General features: G+C 43.1%; 1 protein-coding gene across 4 annotated transcripts in view; it reads left to right on the top strand.

Moving 5' to 3' along the window:
- The window catches only part of sbno2b (strawberry notch homolog 2b), a 63,453-nt gene that overhangs the window by 20,861 nt on the left and 24,780 nt on the right, over positions 1–17,812 (top strand). For 2 of the 4 annotated variants that reach the window (XM_075485081.1, XM_075485079.1), the window contains exon 4: positions 3,570–3,693. In XM_075485081.1, coding sequence (XP_075341196.1) covers positions 3,570–3,693 — 124 coding nt within the window. Of the gene's footprint in view, positions 1–2,923; positions 2,994–3,569; positions 3,694–9,026; positions 9,526–17,812 lie in introns of those variants that run through there. The other 2 variants (XM_075485083.1, XM_075485082.1) reach the window with 2 other exon arrangements.

The following is a 17,812-nucleotide window of genomic DNA, read 5'->3' as shown; positions in this document are numbered from 1 at the left end:
GACTTCTGTTTAAAATCTACAACTCCCGGTTTAATAAAACACCTTCCTGTTTCACTGAAATGCCTTCCGTTTCAACTGAAATCCACAAATATTTGACATGTGTGTATGAGAGGTTTGACATATGTGTATGAGAGGTTTGACATATGTATATGAGAGGTTTGACATGTGTATGAGAGGTTTGACATATGTATATGAGAGGTTTGACATGTGTATGAGAGGTTTGACATATGTATATGAGAGGTTTGACATGTGTATGAGAGGTTTGACATATGTATATGAGAGGTTTGACATATGTGTATGAGAGGTTTGACATATGTATATGAGAGGTTTGACATATGTGTATGAGAGGTTTTTACTAGTATATATGAAAGGTAAAGCTTTTCACTAGTATATATGAAAGCTTTTCAGTAGTGTGTATGAGAGCTTTTGAGTAGGTTATATAAGAGGTAAATGTTTTCACTAGTTTATGTGAGAGCTTTTCACTAGTGTTTGTGCAAGGTTTTGAGTATAGTATGTGGAAGAGTTTAATTTCACATGTGTATATGGAAGTTAATTCTGATTTATGTCCCTGGTGGCACCTCATAAAAGAGATGCATGACTGACAGAGACGGAGGGAGAGCAGGGAAAGGAAATGCAGCTTAACGAATACGAGTATTTTTTAAATAGCGTTAAAAATAGACAGTAAACATGCGTGTTTAGAAGCGCAACACTGAAAAGGGTCCCGTCTCAAACAATGTCGCGCGACGCAGCGTTCCCCCGTTGTGTAATCAAATACACCGGTATGGCGGTATATTAAAAATTCATATCATAATGAAATTATAAACCGGTATTCGGTGTGAACCGGTATACCGCCCAGCACTATGTCTACATGCTCGGAATGGGAGGAGAAGCTACAGCTCGAACACTTTTAAAACGGCTTTTAAAACGGCTAAAAGCACAGAATGAGAAAGATTGAACGATGCTGTTGTTTTTTCAGTAACGTGACCTGTTGGATTTCTCCGAACAGCTGATTTTATGTCAGATTAACCCATAATGTCAGTGTGTGTGTGTGTGTGTGTGTGTGTGTGTGTGTGTGTGTGTGTGTGTGTGTGTGTTAAGGTGACTGCAGCAGTCCACACATTTGCCATAATGAAAGTAATGCATATATCTAACTAGTTCCAATCTAGTCAGATCGCCATCTGAAAATGTTACAGGAAAGCACCAGGGGAGCGATCCAACACATGACATCGACCCTTTAGGTTGCCACCAGATCAGTGGAGAGATGTACATGGGTGAAAGAGGCTTTTTTGAGACAGCAGTCTGACTGATCTGACCACTTTCATCAAAAAGCTTTTATCAGTTTGTTGTAGTAGGTTGTCAGGAAGCCTGTGCCATAGACCAAAATCCAAAGTCAGGGTCTCCTCCTTCTCCGTTTGATGCAATTAGACAGCTGTTAATTCCTCATATCTACTCCAAAATGTGGTTTGACCCGCTGCCTGCCTCATCATTTAGTTACCATTTTTACTGCTTGCAGCCAAACTGGAGTGTTTCCCGATGCTAAAACCCAAAGCTCACTTGTTGCACGCTGTTGGTGGTATGATGGCGGCATGTTGTCATCCTTCTAGCTGAAGATAGTGTTCTTCCGGGGAATCGTAACAGCTGGTTGTTGCATGTCACTGCCGACTGTCCTGTCAGGCATCCAGCAGAATCCGACAATCATCAGTGTCTTTTCTGTGGAAGTTTTAGCTGTTGCTAATCACCGAGAAGGTGTTTCAGCACAGTGAAAAGCAATCGTTCTCATGCGGTGAAAGAAGTAGCTGTCATGGAGTTGTTTTGTCACTTCGTGGGATTCTTACTGTGCCAGTCCGCCTTGTTCAAAGTCATGCGTTTGTTTATCATTACTGGGTATACGTGTAAAGAACTGTATCATTACTTTCAATTTCACATTCATTTCCCAAGAAATCCTGAGTTTTATTGCACCATCTGAAACACTTTAATGAAATGCAACAACTTGACCACATTATGACGTTACAAAGGCAATAAGCAAACTTTAAATAAATCAATCATTTGAAAACATGAATTTAAAAAAGAAAAAACCCTCCCTTTAGTTTGTTATCAATTGACAACTGCATAAACTCCCGCTGAAGCCATATGGCATTGTCGCATGCTTGTTCAGTAAATAATTGGCCAGTAAGTATTTCGGCTCAAATCAGAGCTTATATGAAAATAAATGTTGAGGTTCAGATGATGTAGGTCGGATGTGGACATGCAGTCAGTCAGTCAGTTGTTATGGCTGAGAGCTTCTGACCAGCTTTGTTGTTGGAAAGCAGCTGATGCCGCTCTGCCAAGACTTCTGCTGTAATAATATCGCTTCCACAGCGCTTAAGGCCAAGCGGCCACATTGGGGATTTCCAGTGTGGGTGATTGTTACCATTTGCAGCTTTTTTTTTTTTGTTTTGTTTGTTTGGTTGTTGTTTTTTTTCAGAACTAAACAGATTTTATAGTTTCTTATTTAGATTGATCACTCAGGATTTGCCCATCTTTTTCCATCGTGGAGACTAATTTGTACACTTTGTACAACTGTGATATTTCATAGTGGTTTAAAAATGACACTCACCAAATGTAGTGCTCTAACATGGACTGGCTCAAATCAAAGGGTTAAATACGGACTTCTGCTGCTTTGTTGTTCAATGAAAAAGTAAAGAAATCCCATAGAGCATCTTTCCATAGTTTGGATTCCGTACACAAGCTTTCATCATCTCGGTGCGTTGTGAACTTAAATCAATCAGTCTCACTGATCTCTGACCCACAGTTGAGAACACAGAGCCAAATCCCTTGAATAGCCTTGGCAGAGCTCCAGCCCTCTGAGCTTGAGCCGTGCCACTTGATTGGATGAGAGGAACATGGGACGGTACAATATGAGTTTCACCTTTACACGGGTTTAGTTTTCCTTTTGTTTTAGCCACCAACATTAGTGCAGTGGGTCTCTGCTTCGTTGTAACTTGATTCAGCGGGTAAGTGAAAATACTCCATGCTGGGAATACACAGTCCCTTGACTTGTGTCAGATATTAACACGGGGCACAAGGACATGGTTGGTGTTCAGGAAAAGTGGATCCTTGTCGCGGGAGGAGCTGCTTTTGTTCTCTGTCCCTTGACGATGCGTGTCTATAACTCTGTGTGTTTGTCACCTGGAGTTTCTAACTTCTCTGTCCATCTGACGTAGGATTTTTGTTTGTTTTTTTTTTCTTTCATTCATCTGTGACAGTCGAAGTTGCTGTGGCCGACTTTGGAAACTTTGTTTCAGATAATTTTTTCCCAGAGCAACTGTCCCTACAAGAGACATATCAGTACGCTAATCAAATTTGCCATCGACATATGGAACTGAAAGTGTTTTCACTTCTTACATATGTGCCATGTGTTGGAACCGAATAAAAAGAAATAAAGCTATGGTGTAGGTGATTAGAAAAATATCTGATCTGATTGTGATTTTTAACGGGTTGACACGGTACCCTTGATCAGAGCATGTCAGTGTCAGTTTTACTTTGATGAGTTGCGATGAAACACACTAAACCTTTTTCTTTTCCTCCAGGCAATACCACTTAAACAGCAGCACTACCACCAACATTCCGGATATGCACATGGATATCTACTCGGGACTTTCTGACATGGACGTATCCACCCTCAGCTTTCCTAGGAATGGAGATTTCACCCAGGTGGGTTTCATGCAGCCGCGTTGACATTTTTTGTATTCACAGCACGTATGATTCCTGCGCGAGTCATGATAAAAGCACTCGCACACCCTCTCGTGCAGCTCTCTATCAAACGCCCTCTTACACTTACTTATCACGAGGAACGACCATGCCTCCCGCCCACCGCTTTCGTTCCAGTCTTTCATGCTCTACTCTGCCTACTTTACAGCAGAGGAACCTTACTAATGCGTTTGTGTTGTCTAGACGACGGCAGCAGCACCTGCCCCGTTCTTGTCAAGGCATGTCATTAATAGGACACTGTAATTAACATTCTGCCACGCTTCCTTTCTGCAAACTCAGAAAGTCTTTGTTATTTCTTTGGGTTTGTTTGTAAGCGGCATCTGAAATAGGTGGTAGGTTTCATTCGAGTGTCTGTGGGACTATCCTTAAAGAGGGATTGTATTTGAGATTGGGAATTGCATAGACATGGGCAGTGGATTGATGCAGCCTTGCTCATAGATTTACCTTTGTGTTCCAGATGGTTACCGTGCATCATTTGCTATTTATGTTCAGTTTTAGTGTCCATCCAGCCAATCCCTTATAGTTAAAATTGTATGAAGAGCAGACATTGTGATGACACAGGCCAGGAAGTTTCTAATCTGATACCATTATCGTCTGAGTACGTGAGTGTCATGATGGAGCCACAGTAAAATGTTAAATGTTTTTCAAAAAAGAAGGCCATAGATTACCAAATTGACTGGCAAGAATTGTTATCTTAACTGTAGAAAATGCGTAACTATCAGGGTTTTCCTTGGTCCAACATGCACAAAAGCCGACGAGATGGACATAAGATGTGACGACATGACGGCAGTGGCTCAAGATAAGGCATTTCCTACAGCGCATGTGCTTGTCCAAGGAGCAGAACTGAATTTGTCTGAACCTGTTAGGCGTTTATCTTCCCTTTATACATCTTTGAGCCCTTCCCATGGGAGTTAGGTACGCCCTGGACCGGTCACCGGTCCATGAAATAGCTGACACGCAGAGACAGATATCTTAGCACCAACACAGGTGAGCCAGGAATTCTTTTGCTGTAGTTACACTGAGTGGGAGATACATCATTATGCCTGATCTTAAAAGCGAAGTTGCGGAGATGAGAGCAACGCGAGCGATAGTTTAGGGAAGCGCGAGAATATCCCAAAACTAGACAAAGTTATTTCGAAGACAGTTATTCGATGAACAAAGGCAAAATGTGAAAGAGGCAGGGGAGCGTCTCATCACGTGCATTGCAGCGCTGACACAAATGAAATGATTAATGAGGGGTTTCCCGAGTTTTCCATCTGGCATCATTTTGTCTGTCTGGCTGGAACTTTCTGTCGCACAAGTGATCTTTAGCTTTCATGATCTTGTTATTTGCCGTATTTAGAAGGCAGTTGTGTGATTTAATTTAGATTCCATCTGTCTTGATTTGTCCATTCAAGAGCAGCAGGTGTGGTTTTTTCCTGGTGCCCGGCAACATGGAATATCCCGATGACTGTGTGTGACTGCGAGGCAGAGAGGCGTTTTTGTGCTTGTGTTGTGCTTTCTCAGCTGTTCGTGCTGGTTTTGCACATACCCCGTCATGTGAGACATGGAGAGAAAATATAAGTCACGGGGCCATCATGTCTAATCCCCCACCTCACACTCAGCCCCCACCCCCCACCCCCTCCATTTCACCGTGCTCTTCATACTGATCCTGCCCCATTTGTTTTCCCTCTGTCCATCCAAGTCTTGTGGCTAAACCGTGACTGTACAACACGCAGTCTTGTGTGGTGTGTGGGAACAGTTGTTGACGAGATTGTTTAGGTTTTCAGGTGACCGCCACTCTGCCATTTTCCCGTTTCAGTTACAAGCTTGGAGTCATTAGGGAAATCTCTTTTGGTTTGCACAGAATACCGCAGTGTTGGAGTTTGTTTGTGCAGCACACCAGAACTCAGTTGGAATATCCTCATATTGTCAGGAGACACAGCATTGCAGCATGTGGCCAGGAAGTGTATCTCTGGATGGCCGCAAACTTGAGAAACAGGAGCTGAATGTTTGTTTTGTATAAGAATTGATAGGGTTCCTCTCTGAGGCTTGATGTCGTTACTGGATCATCTATTAGTTATGAAACATGAATAGCTAATGACTGAAATGAAATATGTGGCCACTGTGCCGTGCAGTGGATCAGGTCGATGTGTCTCGTTTGTTTTATTTGGACAGTTGAATTTCCCTTCAACAGCGTTACAGATTTCCACATTTATGACATAACAGAAGTCCCCCCCAAGTGTTTGCTTTTCCTGATCAGACATCAGATCTGCCATGATACCAGTGTTACGAAACATTTGATTTACATTCACCCAAATAAGTGTTTATTTATATTTTACAGATTCAATAAAGCTAGACGTTGGCTTTATGAAATTACTGTCGTGTTTATGATGATCGATCCTTTGAAGTGTGTCTGAACAGAATAGTCTTTTTCTAGGAGACTTCCCCAGAAATAAACGCGTAGAAATAAGTTGGGTTTTTTTGGAACTTACTGGGCAACCACGAAGCCTATAAACTGTAGCATTGTCAAAACACAATGAAATGATAATAAACAGTGTAAACATTAACCAAAGTCAAAGTGAGACTTAATTGTATTTACTTTACTTAGTGTGTGGAACGACATAATGGCTGACAGACCATTATCTTATCAGACTGTTTTAACAATGTTGACTGTGCACCCATTGGTAAAGGTAGATTAAATGGTGTGTGTGTTGGGGGGGGGGGGTCAGTCCCCATGTAACCATTGTTGGTGAAAAAAAAAAAAAGAAATGCTCACTTCTCCACACATGGCACGTGCATAGCAGCCCATAGCAGTATGAGTGTGGTAATTTGTGGAGCTGAAATGTGAAAGTCTTTCTGCAGCGAGTCAGAATGACAACAAGGTTTACTGGAAGACAACACAAAAAAAAAAAACTCATTGACATACCATTCAGGCTAACCTCAAAGAGTCAACTGCACCATGCAAGCACACACATCAACTCCCCGGCTGCACATGTGCAGAACACTATCTGTGTGTACACATGTCACTCAGACAAAGGCACATATCTGCATTATTCCCAGTCTTAGTTGTCTTATCATCTCACTCTCGTTCTGTCTCTCTGTGGTCCCTCTCATTATCACACAAGCATCCTCGTGCACGTTGCTCTTCTAGGAAGTGTTCATCTGCATTGCGTGTGCTTTTACAGCTCTTTTCAGTTTGGCTTTTGTTAAATTGAAAAAGCCTCTCTGAGCAGGATAGGTCATACCCAATAAGCGCAAATGAGCCTTAGGCCTCCGACACGCGCTCGCTGTACGGAGCGATGCTACGCGTAGAGGCACTGCAGACAGATGTTTATCTACAGGTGTCTTTGTCTACGGGATGGTGTTACTATATCATTACATGCTGTACATGGGTTCAAAGTGGAAGGTAATCCCAGAGCAGCCATGACAAAGACACTCTGTCTTTGTTGCACAACGAGAGATTTCACTGATACGAGCCAGGCACACAACTACTTTTGGAACCTTTCTGCTTTGCAATTCTGCGCACCTCGCAGATGTCGGCGCCTCAAAGCCCCAAGAATTCGCTCCTCGCTTGCTTCCAAAGATACTAAATGTGTCCAAAAATATGTTCACAGTATGTTTAAGAATGTTTCAGTGAATACAATGAGGGGGAATTAAAAAGAAAGAAAGAATTAAAGCCAATAATAATAATAAAAACCCAGATTTTTTTTGTTTTACGGACTTAGAGAAGACGTTTTTTTTTTTTTTTTTTTGCGATACTTCCTTATGGCATACATAAACAGAAAGTTTAACCAGGTCATTCAAAAGACCTGTTTGAAGGAGGAAGTTATAGGATCATTTAATTGGTTGTTGATGTGTAAGTTTTCTTTGGAAAGCCTTTGCTCCACCCAATATACTGTACTGTGACTTACTGTTCTGTATTTCATAGGAACTGAAAGGTAGTTTTAAAAATACTTACCTAAAAGGACTAAGTGAGTAGATTTATTGCACTTGTGTCGACATTACTAGCTGAATATGTTGCACATGCGTTGACTTAATGACTGACTGAAAACATTAGGCACCAAAATAAACTAAATGAATGGCATGCAATGGATTGTATGGGTAGGTACCGCTTCTGAGGCTCACTGTGGTCATAACACTGCAGAACCACGTGCAGCCCAATAAAGATTGGAAACATTGAAAACTGCAATCAAGGTCTTTAATGCTTACATTTTAGATAAGAAATGATGGACCCATCCATCGTCTTCAGTTTTTTTTTGTTTGGTGTCGGTGTATTCTGAAGATACTCATGAATGATTCAGTCTTCCCCGATTGCTCTCCATGCTTCTCACACACATACACGCGTTGTTTAGAGGATTCCCACTCATACGATGATGACACCATGGACAGGCGCCACTCTGTCTGACTGTAGTCCAGCAGAGATGGACATTACAGGACTTCACCGCGCCAGCTGAATATCGCGGGTTCCCGTAAGGCAGGCGCACAAATGGACCCCTCTTCAAAGAAGATAAATCACATTATTTCCGATTTGAATACCACAATCTTCTTATTTAAGAGAAGCTCTCAAACATTGCTTTTCCCATCAAGGGAAAAAAATCTGATGATAGAGTTCAAACAGATGTCTGTTACAATCACACCCTCAGTTCCAGTAAGCGGGAATGACCTTTTATGATGAGGAATTTGTCTGTAATTGTGCTCTGGCTGATTGCTGCAGAATTCTTTCAATCGTCAGACTCCCTGAATCTGTCTCATTGATATTCCTAAGCTGTCAAGAATGTTTTTTTTAGAACAATCCCTATAGGGCATGAGCTGTGGTTATCAATTCTAGAGCTACGGCAGGTTCAAGAGGTAATAGTTTGATGGCTTGATCTTGAGTCTATGTTTGCATTTTCATAGCTGGCTCCATTATGGTTTTTTGGACAACTCTTTTTTTTCCTCCTACTTACCGGCTTTTACACCTCTGAGTTAGAGATAGAGATAGATAGATACTCATATTAACCAGGAGTAGCAGCCAGGAAATTGAGCCTTTGAAGACAAGCAGACAAACAAAAAGTAGAGGCAACCCGGCAGGGAGTCAGCCTTTAAATATAATAATCATTAAATAGCAGCTCAAGCCCATTAAACACAGCAGTAAGCAGCGTGGTGTGAGGAGTGGCCAGGTCCAGAGCGCAATACTGTTTACACTACAAATGCGGTTGAGTTACACCATGTACAGTAAAATGGGCTCGACTGCCAGTAACTCTAGTCACTTACCAACAAAAGCATCATTTCCTGAAAGCTCCTCCCCTCCTCCCTCCCTCCCTCCTCTCCCCACCTCTTCTCTCCCCTCCCCTCTTCGGCTCTCTCACTCACTCTCCAACCACCTTTTTGAGCACTGAGGAACTAGTCCACAATCACTATGAGTAAGCCCTCTATGCAAATACCTGACTGTCCCGGTGAAGCAGGAAGCATGTTTTAGACTTGCCTGAGTCTCTTGTGTTTTCGAGGGCATCAGAGTTTGTATGAGTGAGCTCATTTCCCAAAGCGTACCTGGAGGCAGATGTGTGTGTTGTGGGAGGAACTGTCAAAAGCCAAGTGAGAGTCCACTGTGGGGTGGAAACCCACCAGCTGTGAGCTGTTTGCCAGCACTCTTGACTTCCTCATGGAAGGGGCTGTCGGATTGAGGGACTCCAGGTGAAGTGGGAGCCTATGTGTGTGTGTACTTTACGCCCCCGTACTGCAGCGGTTGGACCCATGTCTCTAATGCAGTTCTGGACCAAATTTTACTCTCAACTGGGACGACCTCTTCCCAAGGTATGCGTACCCTTTGATTCTTTTTGCCATGTGTATTAGACTTGGGGGTGAAATCAGTTTATTTATTGTGATAGTGATATCTTTATTTTTGATGACATGGTCAGAAATTGAGAACAGTTTGATGAGGAACAGAGAACAACTGGAAATGGTTTTTTTTACTGCCCTTCCAGGGAAACGTTAAGATAAGGCGAACAACAGTTTATTACCAATTTATGATTGTGGTTTTTTTTTTTCTTTCAACTTCCTTGAGTAAAATTTGTAAGAACTTCCGTATAATCACGGTGCTGAAAGAGGCCAGACGATGTTTTGCCTGCTAGACTTTCTTTCTGCCGCTTAGCTCACCTTGGAACTGATCGGTTATTGGAATAACTTTATTGACAGTTCAGTGCCAGGTGACAAATCAATAGCACGTGAAAACCTATTTCAATCTTTCAAAAGCTGGCTTCCTCAACAGCACTGAGAAATGTCTCTGAGTGGGGATCATGTTCAATGCAAACTGTCCTTGTTTATTATCAGTTTAAGCTGTGCTATTAAAGCCGTAATCAAGGAGCCTCAGGCTCGAGCCAAAGTTGTCCTGTTAGCCAGGTTGGGAATTTCCTTTGCTGGCACAGTCTGCCAGTCAATCATCCACCGCTCCACTGAGGTCATCATTCCCAGCCAGGAACTCTGGCAAACAATTGTCTACCTCACTACTTGCTTTTTTTCCAGTAAGTGGTATGAGCTGATGTTGTGTCCAAACAGTAGTCTTGTCAGCACTTGGAAAGACTTTCAAACAAGACCATTGTGCTGTTACATTATGAACACAGCTCTCTTGACCCCCCCCCCCCCCCGCCCCTGAATCCGAACTCATTTGACCAAAAAGACGTTGGTTGGATTGTGAGCTGTATCTGTCAAATTACTTTGATACTCTGATACTCTGATGGATTTATATACGTGCTACTTCATCTAATTCTAAAACCTTCCTAAAGGGCTTCCAGTGTAACAGTTGACAAAATTCAGCACTTGTCATAGACAGCAAAGTTAAACTGAAGCAAATGTAGGCTTTCAGCATGCAAGTCAAGTCAAGCCGAACTCTCTTATTTTTTGGGCTTTTTTTAGCATTGACATTTGTTTGAACACAATAAAAATAAATGTTCCCATCCATAAAAGACATGCGTAGAGTCTTTTGATGGGCACATGTTGTCAGTTTCCTGGTATTGCGTTAAACCTCAAGCATGACCCAATGCGTGCAGCTTACGGGAAGTGAATAAACAATAATGGTGAGAGTGAGTGAGAGCTTTGGCTGTGGGGTTGAGGGGGGTCGACGGCGAGAAAAAGACTACTGCAAGATGAGCAGCATTTCCATTCTGCAGAAAAAGCTTAAGTTTTGCACCTTGCTTGCTTGCTTGCTTGCATGATTAACCTTTATTTCACGAAAAAAAATGCATTGTGTCGAATACGCCACACACGAATGTCAGATTTGATTGCAGAACAATTCAAAGTGGCATTAGGTGAAAAGACTGTGTGACAGGATGTCGATCTGGCTAATTATCGCTGGTTGTCAAAAACTATTCTTGTCCCGAAGAAGCAGGACGATAGATTCAGTAAATCCGTCGGGGCCTGACATTTGGCAGGGGGAAAAAAATGAGCCACTGCAGGAAGATAACAGTGACAGAAAACAAGCCTCAAAGCCAAGGTGTCTGTTGGTGGCCGGCCTGCATACTGGAGGGATTTTTTTTTACCTTTTTTAATCCAATAGTCATGGCAGCATCTATTTTCTAAACCCAAAACTGTGTCATCAACATGTTCTGTCAGTGGCTCTTTTTGAATTGGTCAAATAAAAGCCAAACAATGAGTACTTAACACTATTATTTACTGATAGCATTTTTAACTCAAGCCCTACCAAAATCACCCCGCTCGAAACAGCGCTTCCAAAAAAAAAAACCATCACCGTGTTGAGTGTGCACTTCCTGGTACACTCTTTTTGCTGCTCTCATCTTTGCTCAAAATCCTAAAACAAATCGAATATATGACTTTAAAATCTACCTCCCGATGTACCATGATGATGATGTCTCTGTCTCAGTGTGTGGAGCTACACTGAGGCCCTCAAACATTTAAATTGAGTTTATTGTTTTTAATCTTAGAAAGATTTTATGTTGGCCGTGCTACTTGTTTCATCTAATAACCTTCTCTCTCTGTGACTTCGCTCCTGTTTGTTTGTAAACTGTTAAAAGAGAGCCAAAATTCACACTTATGGCATAAAGTTCAGATCAGTCAAACTACCGGGGGTTACCGCTGTGTTGCTCGTTCTGCTTGATGGAGACAAAAAGCTGGATTGGAGCTTGATCTGTTCGGCTTTGTTTGTTGGTTGTTGCAGGTTGTCACAGGTGTTTTGGAAATTTGTGTGAAACAGGTCGAGATGTCTGTAGAGCACCACAACCGGAGTTCAGTCGCTCGCTTCATATGGCTCCTCAGTGAGATGTCACGCCACTCGGTTTGACTTTGATAGCAACTGACAGTTGTTCGTCGCTGCTTTGCCCTTTGCGGCATCGATTGTGTTGTGAAGCACACGTCCTCTCTCCTCCCAATTGTGAAACGAACTCGCTTCTCAACATCTGTGAATATTCTTTCGACAGTTCTTTTCGCTTAATAACTTGCAGGATAGTTTTCCCCCCCGAGAGCCAGCACGCAACTGTCAGAATAATAACCGCATTCATTGGCACTTGGATTTTTTTCCGGCTCTGAGCCAAATCAACAACCTGCGGGCGACGAGCCCACCATCCTGAGTCACAGTGGGACGGTGGCCCTCTGACCACAGTTGTGTTTGAAAGTGAGCGTGAGCGTGTGTGTGTGTGTGTGTGTATATGCAGGCCTCAAACGAGAGCAGGGTCATTTGAGGTAACATGAAAACATTTCAAACATTTGATCTCATTTCCTGTTGACCTCCCGAATAAAATAAATAAAATGGCACTTTTGCCTTATTTCAAATTTGACAACCTACATCTTAAATTCATTGTAGACTGCATTGCGTAATATCTTGTCTAAATGCTACAAAACACTTTTGAACAACTACTTTTTTCCAACATTATAACCAAGTGACACACACGTTTTTTTCCACCTATGACTTAATAGCATTTCTAGACTTTCTCAGTCTTCCCTTTGACTTTTACAAATGACAGAGTTCACCTCTGTTGTACGTGTTGCGTGCTAAGCTGTGTTGTAATTCTTGAGACATCATCCTGCGTCAACACTCTCTCTCTCTCTCTCTCTCTCTCTCTCTCACATCCACTTCATCCACCACTGAGGATGCTCATGTACTTAGAAACACACACACACACACACACAATTTGATTCTGTAAACATTTTTTTGTGCTTTGCGTTTCTTATGTTTTCTTAATTTCACAAGCCCCGATCGGCTGTCGTGCAGCCGACGCTGTAAACCCCGCATAACGTTGATCTCAACAAAACCCAGTCGGTGTGGGATTAGAAGAGGAGTTAGTGGATCCATGAAACACTGAGATCCACAGTGGGAAGCAAAAACGCTGCTACTTCACCTTGAAAAACTGGAGTGTTCAGGGGGAGCTGGTGATGTTTAAAAGTTAAGAGTGCTTTTGTTTGCTAAACTATGCAGAAGGCTTCATATCAAACTGACTCCTAAACCATACAGTCTGTCAGATGATTCTGTTTTTCTTCCTGTTTGTTCAAGCCAAAGGTTTAGACTGTTGAGACATGCCGCTGTGAATGCCAGCTCATCCTCCCATTCCCATATGTGGGTGACTTCCTCTTGGCACACGCCAAATCATGAACAGATGATTTTTCTCTTGCTGCTTTTTTTTTCTGTGTCCCTTTTCCCTCTGGATTTCAATTCCTCAGTTTGCACCACTCGTTACTGTTTGCTCTGTGTGTTTTTCTTCGGTAGATTTGTTTGCTGGCACTTTCCTGCGCATTACAGAGCCCCTGTTAGTTTCTAATTGTAAGCGTCTAAGCTCTCGGCTAAATACACGGCTGAAAAGACCGTTCTTTAAACCTGCTCCGTCTTTCAGCTGCCAGCTGGGACACTTGACATGACATCCTTTTATTTTTCAGAACATATGAAAACACTGGAAAATTCCAAGGAGACTTGTAAGGAGCAAGCTGTCCCTAGCTTGCTTTAGTCAGACTTGGCATAACATGAAAGCTTGCCTGACAGTAGGTTGTTGGACTGGGTATACTATTTTGGTTGGCTTGGGACGGCGGGTCTGGGATGGGCTTGACTAGACTCACTGTGAGCTAGACCAATACGCAATCATTTTGACCTTTAAACTGTGAAAAATGAAAATGCGACCAAATCTGATCCCTCATTGTGGCTCAAAGCTTTCAAAGTAAGATTTGTTGCAGTACGGTTAAGGAAAAGTAAGGCCAGGTTTGACTTAGAATTTCTCCCTAGCTCTGATTGAACTCTATGGTTAGAGGCAGCTTTTCTTGGCGAGGTTTCAAAGTCAAGCTCCTTGTGATCCATTTAAGTGTCTGCTTGAACTTTCTGCAGTTGAATATTGTGCGAACAAAAAATCTTATCGGCCCAGAATAGACGTAAACTTTCCATGTTCGCACAAAAAAAGGCTGTGGTTGATCAAAGCTCTGTGATGGGATCAACTCTTTTCTGCCTGCATGCTGTAGGGTCCACAAAACACTTGGCACGCTTAACTGTTGAACTTCAAACTCAAATCAGAAGAGTCTTGTCAGTAGCAAGTTAACCAGAAACAGCTGGTTTGCCCAAAACACAAAAGGTCAGTGTCTGCTCCAAGTTTGTGAGGAGGTCAGAACCGTGCCATTAAAGTCTCGGCCCCACAGATATTTCAGGGATGTGGGACATGCAGGCAGCTTAGTATAACATAATCCAGGCAGAAAGACGGCCATCAGTGGCGGCTTTTCTGTTCCTGGCCTCAGACCAAGCTCATGAGAAGACACACACACACTTGGTCTATTAATCAGGTTCTGCTGCCGACATGGACCAGGTCAGCAGCGGGTTCCTGAGGGCAGAGTCTGGTATACGGGTGGTATCATTCGGTCGATCACGGGGTGGTGTGGGTGACTTCAGAGCCCCGTGTCCCACCACCCCACACACGCACACATATTGGCAAAAACTGAAGGAGAAGATTTCAGGACTGGTATATTGGCAGAGTCATGCTACGTTGCACTGTAACTGTGAGCCGCCTACATCACAAACTGTAATGCTGGCATTTCCTCGTTGCATTAACAAATGTCAGACTCATGATTGTCGCATGACTCACACGCCCTTGTCGCTTTTGTTTCAGACGTGTTTTCAGAATTTTCAAGCAGTATGTTGGAAGTCTTTGGGGATAATGATAGGGGAGGGACACTGTTACAGTTGCTGCTTTAAGACTGGCTTTGGGAACACGTTGATAGGCAGACGCTACAGCATACAGCAACAGTCTTAGGTTTGTGTGTATGTCACTCAACTCATCCTGGGGTGAAGGGATGTTTGTGTTGTAATTGCAAGAAGAAGAAAGAAAGACGAGCTATGCGCAGATTATTATCAGAGAAGGGTTATGTTTAATTGATAGAGTTGTGTGGGAAAACTGAAATGAGAATACACAGAGAGAGAGAGATGCCGAAAGGGCAGAGGGAAAAGATGGCAGGGGTGGGAAACAAGGGGGAGCAGGCTGAAAAGACTGGGAGTGAATAATAATGTCAAGAGATGACATAAGTATACAGTTGAGATGCTGAGGTCATTTGAGGTGTCACTTTGTTTTGTGTTTACGAGTGGGTGTGCAGGGTAAGAGGGAGGACAAGGTGACTTGTTTCCTGGCCTTGGAAAAGCAGCCAAGCTGGCAGTGTGTAGGAGGGGGAAACCCTGGGCTTGGCCTGGCTTAGGCCCGTGTTTTTGGTCTCACACTGAAGCAGGTTATAGAGTTTAACAGGATGCGGCTCAGGACCGCATATATGGTGCGACTTAGCCAAAATGTTGCGTTTTTGATCAGAGGAAGGAATAGCTTCTCACCTTTTTCTGGTCATGTGTAGACATTGACAGCACTGTGATCGTTGCTGAACTGCTCTGAAAGTATTTCAGTCAGTGAGCGGTCATGTCCCTGCAATGTTTTAACGTGGGCTGACATCCGTTTACAGCATGCATTTAGAATAATATTTAATTTCACTACCTTAATGCCTTCGATTTGATTTAGAGGGTCATGATTGCAACAGAGTGATTACTGGCAGCATATCCTTTATGGCACTTTCTTTATCAAGAAATGCCTAAGAGGACTTTCTGTTTGATAAACCACAACTTATATTTCACTAGTCAAACTTTTTTTTCTTCACTGGGCCACATTTACAGGCAAAGAGCCTTAGGGAAATATATAGCTCAATAAGAGATAGAGCTGCTTGACTTCCTTGTATGGCAGCTCCGAAGCTTATCACATCTCAGCGGTGTCATATCCAGAGTCACCGTGCTCATTGTATCTGGAACAGCTGTTCCTCGCTTTGTCCCGTTGCAGCTGTAAAAGCAACATGTTGGAGTTCTTCTCGCAGTTTTGCGCCTGCCGATATTTATTTTCAACCCTCTTAAGAAAATGGATCGACGGCAACGCTCCTAAGCAGAAAAGTGTGCGCGTGAGATTCATCATAGCACAATAAATGCACCGGCTGTTAATGAATTGGCTTAGTTCTTAGTTTTGCTTTGTGATTTATCTTCAGAAGAGTATTTTTCCAGTTCTGATTGTTCGAGCTGATAAGCACCACCTTCAGCCCACAGCCACCCTGTAACTCTGCAGCTTCGCATGCATCGTGCTCACTGCTCACTCTGCCTGCATTAATCATCTGCAGGCAGACAACTGTCATTATCCCGACACTCAAATGCAATTTTCCACTTCTGTGGATGCACGATGTTCGGTATCGGTGTGTGTGTGCGTTGAGCTTGTCTGCACACCGTAAGCCCAAGATTGTTCGGGTCGGTCCGTATTGTAGGCCAGTGGTCAAACTGAAACGGAGTTAGAGGAAGATTTAATGTTGGCTGCAGAATTCATTGCAGAGGAGAAACTGAAGTGAAAGAGGAACAAGTAAAGGGACAAATGACAAACAAGGGGGTAGACAAATGACAGGAAAAAGTGTGTCCATGGGCTTTCACGTGTTCTGCTTTGCACACACACACACACACACACGCAAAGATGTTTTTTTTTTTGTTGTTGTTTGTTTTAACCCACTGAAGGAAGACAAGAAAAAAAAAAACTACGAAGCTTTCAAGCGGATTTAACACCCTGAAAACAGTGTTGAAAGAAACAACAAAGAAGATCAGTCCTTTTTTTTGCACAGCAAGAAAAGAAGCGCAAGCAAGACAGAGGCAGGATTGCTGGTTGTGTGATTGTGTGGCTGTGTGCTGTGGAAGGAGCCAGATTACCATCAGAGCAGTTGGAATTCAAGCCTTATCTCTGCTCGGCAGGGCCCCCTCTCAGGAGCAGGAGAAGAAGTAGCCCAGGGTACGGGCCTGCTGCAGGACAAACACTGCTGCCACTGTTACGCTTGGCTTAGCAACTCGATTAGCATGGCACTGAGGTTGGACGTGTCTCGGTTAACACCAACAAAACTGCTGGAGTTCTCTTTCCGTGCTTTCGGACTGTAGGAACCTTTGGCAGTTCTAATAACCTTTTAATCCGCGGGGCCGTTTCCTCCCGTGTTCGGACATACAGGAACTCGGGGCTTTCTCCCTTCCTATAACTATTTAGCTCCTTCTCCGAGGTCGGGTCTTTTCATAGTTCTTATAGAACGAATCTGACGGAGGTGTGTGGTGGTCGGTAGCTACGCCCCATGTCATGCTATCACGGCTGAAATGTTTCCTCATACACAGACACAACCGGCAGGTGTTTAATAAGTGAAACTTACACGGGTCTCATTTGTCTGCAGCGCTCTGCTCTCCTTTCTTCCTTCATGAAATGAAAAAGTATCTCCTGACTCTCTCTGTGAGCTTTTCCAGCCTCGATATTAGACGCCTGATGTGATTGTCCATGATTAATATCACCATCATGCAGACCATAAACACGGTGGCCTCCCCACTCTCCATATTAGCTTCTTGGTGGTGTTTTTTCTACTCTCCTTACTTTTACCGTTTTGTTTTGTGTTTGAATGTAGCGCTAAACGGCTAACGGCTAACACGTCACTGAAGCAGACGGCTGCGCGCGGCGCATCAGTCCCTATCAGGTCCCGACTCATGTGCGAATGCAGACTGAAACAGTTCCGCTGGATAGTTATCAGAACGAAATTCGAGGAGGGTAGTTCTGATAACTACTTTCTTAGAACGGTCTGTCCGAAAGCGGCT

The sequence above is a fragment of the Odontesthes bonariensis genome, chromosome 15 (genome assembly GCF_027942865.1).
Source record: "Odontesthes bonariensis isolate fOdoBon6 chromosome 15, fOdoBon6.hap1, whole genome shotgun sequence".
Taxonomy (NCBI): domain Eukaryota; kingdom Metazoa; phylum Chordata; class Actinopteri; order Atheriniformes; family Atherinopsidae; genus Odontesthes; species Odontesthes bonariensis.
The sequence above is the reverse complement of the archived record's forward strand: the minus strand, read 5'-3'. Positions and strand labels throughout refer to the sequence as shown.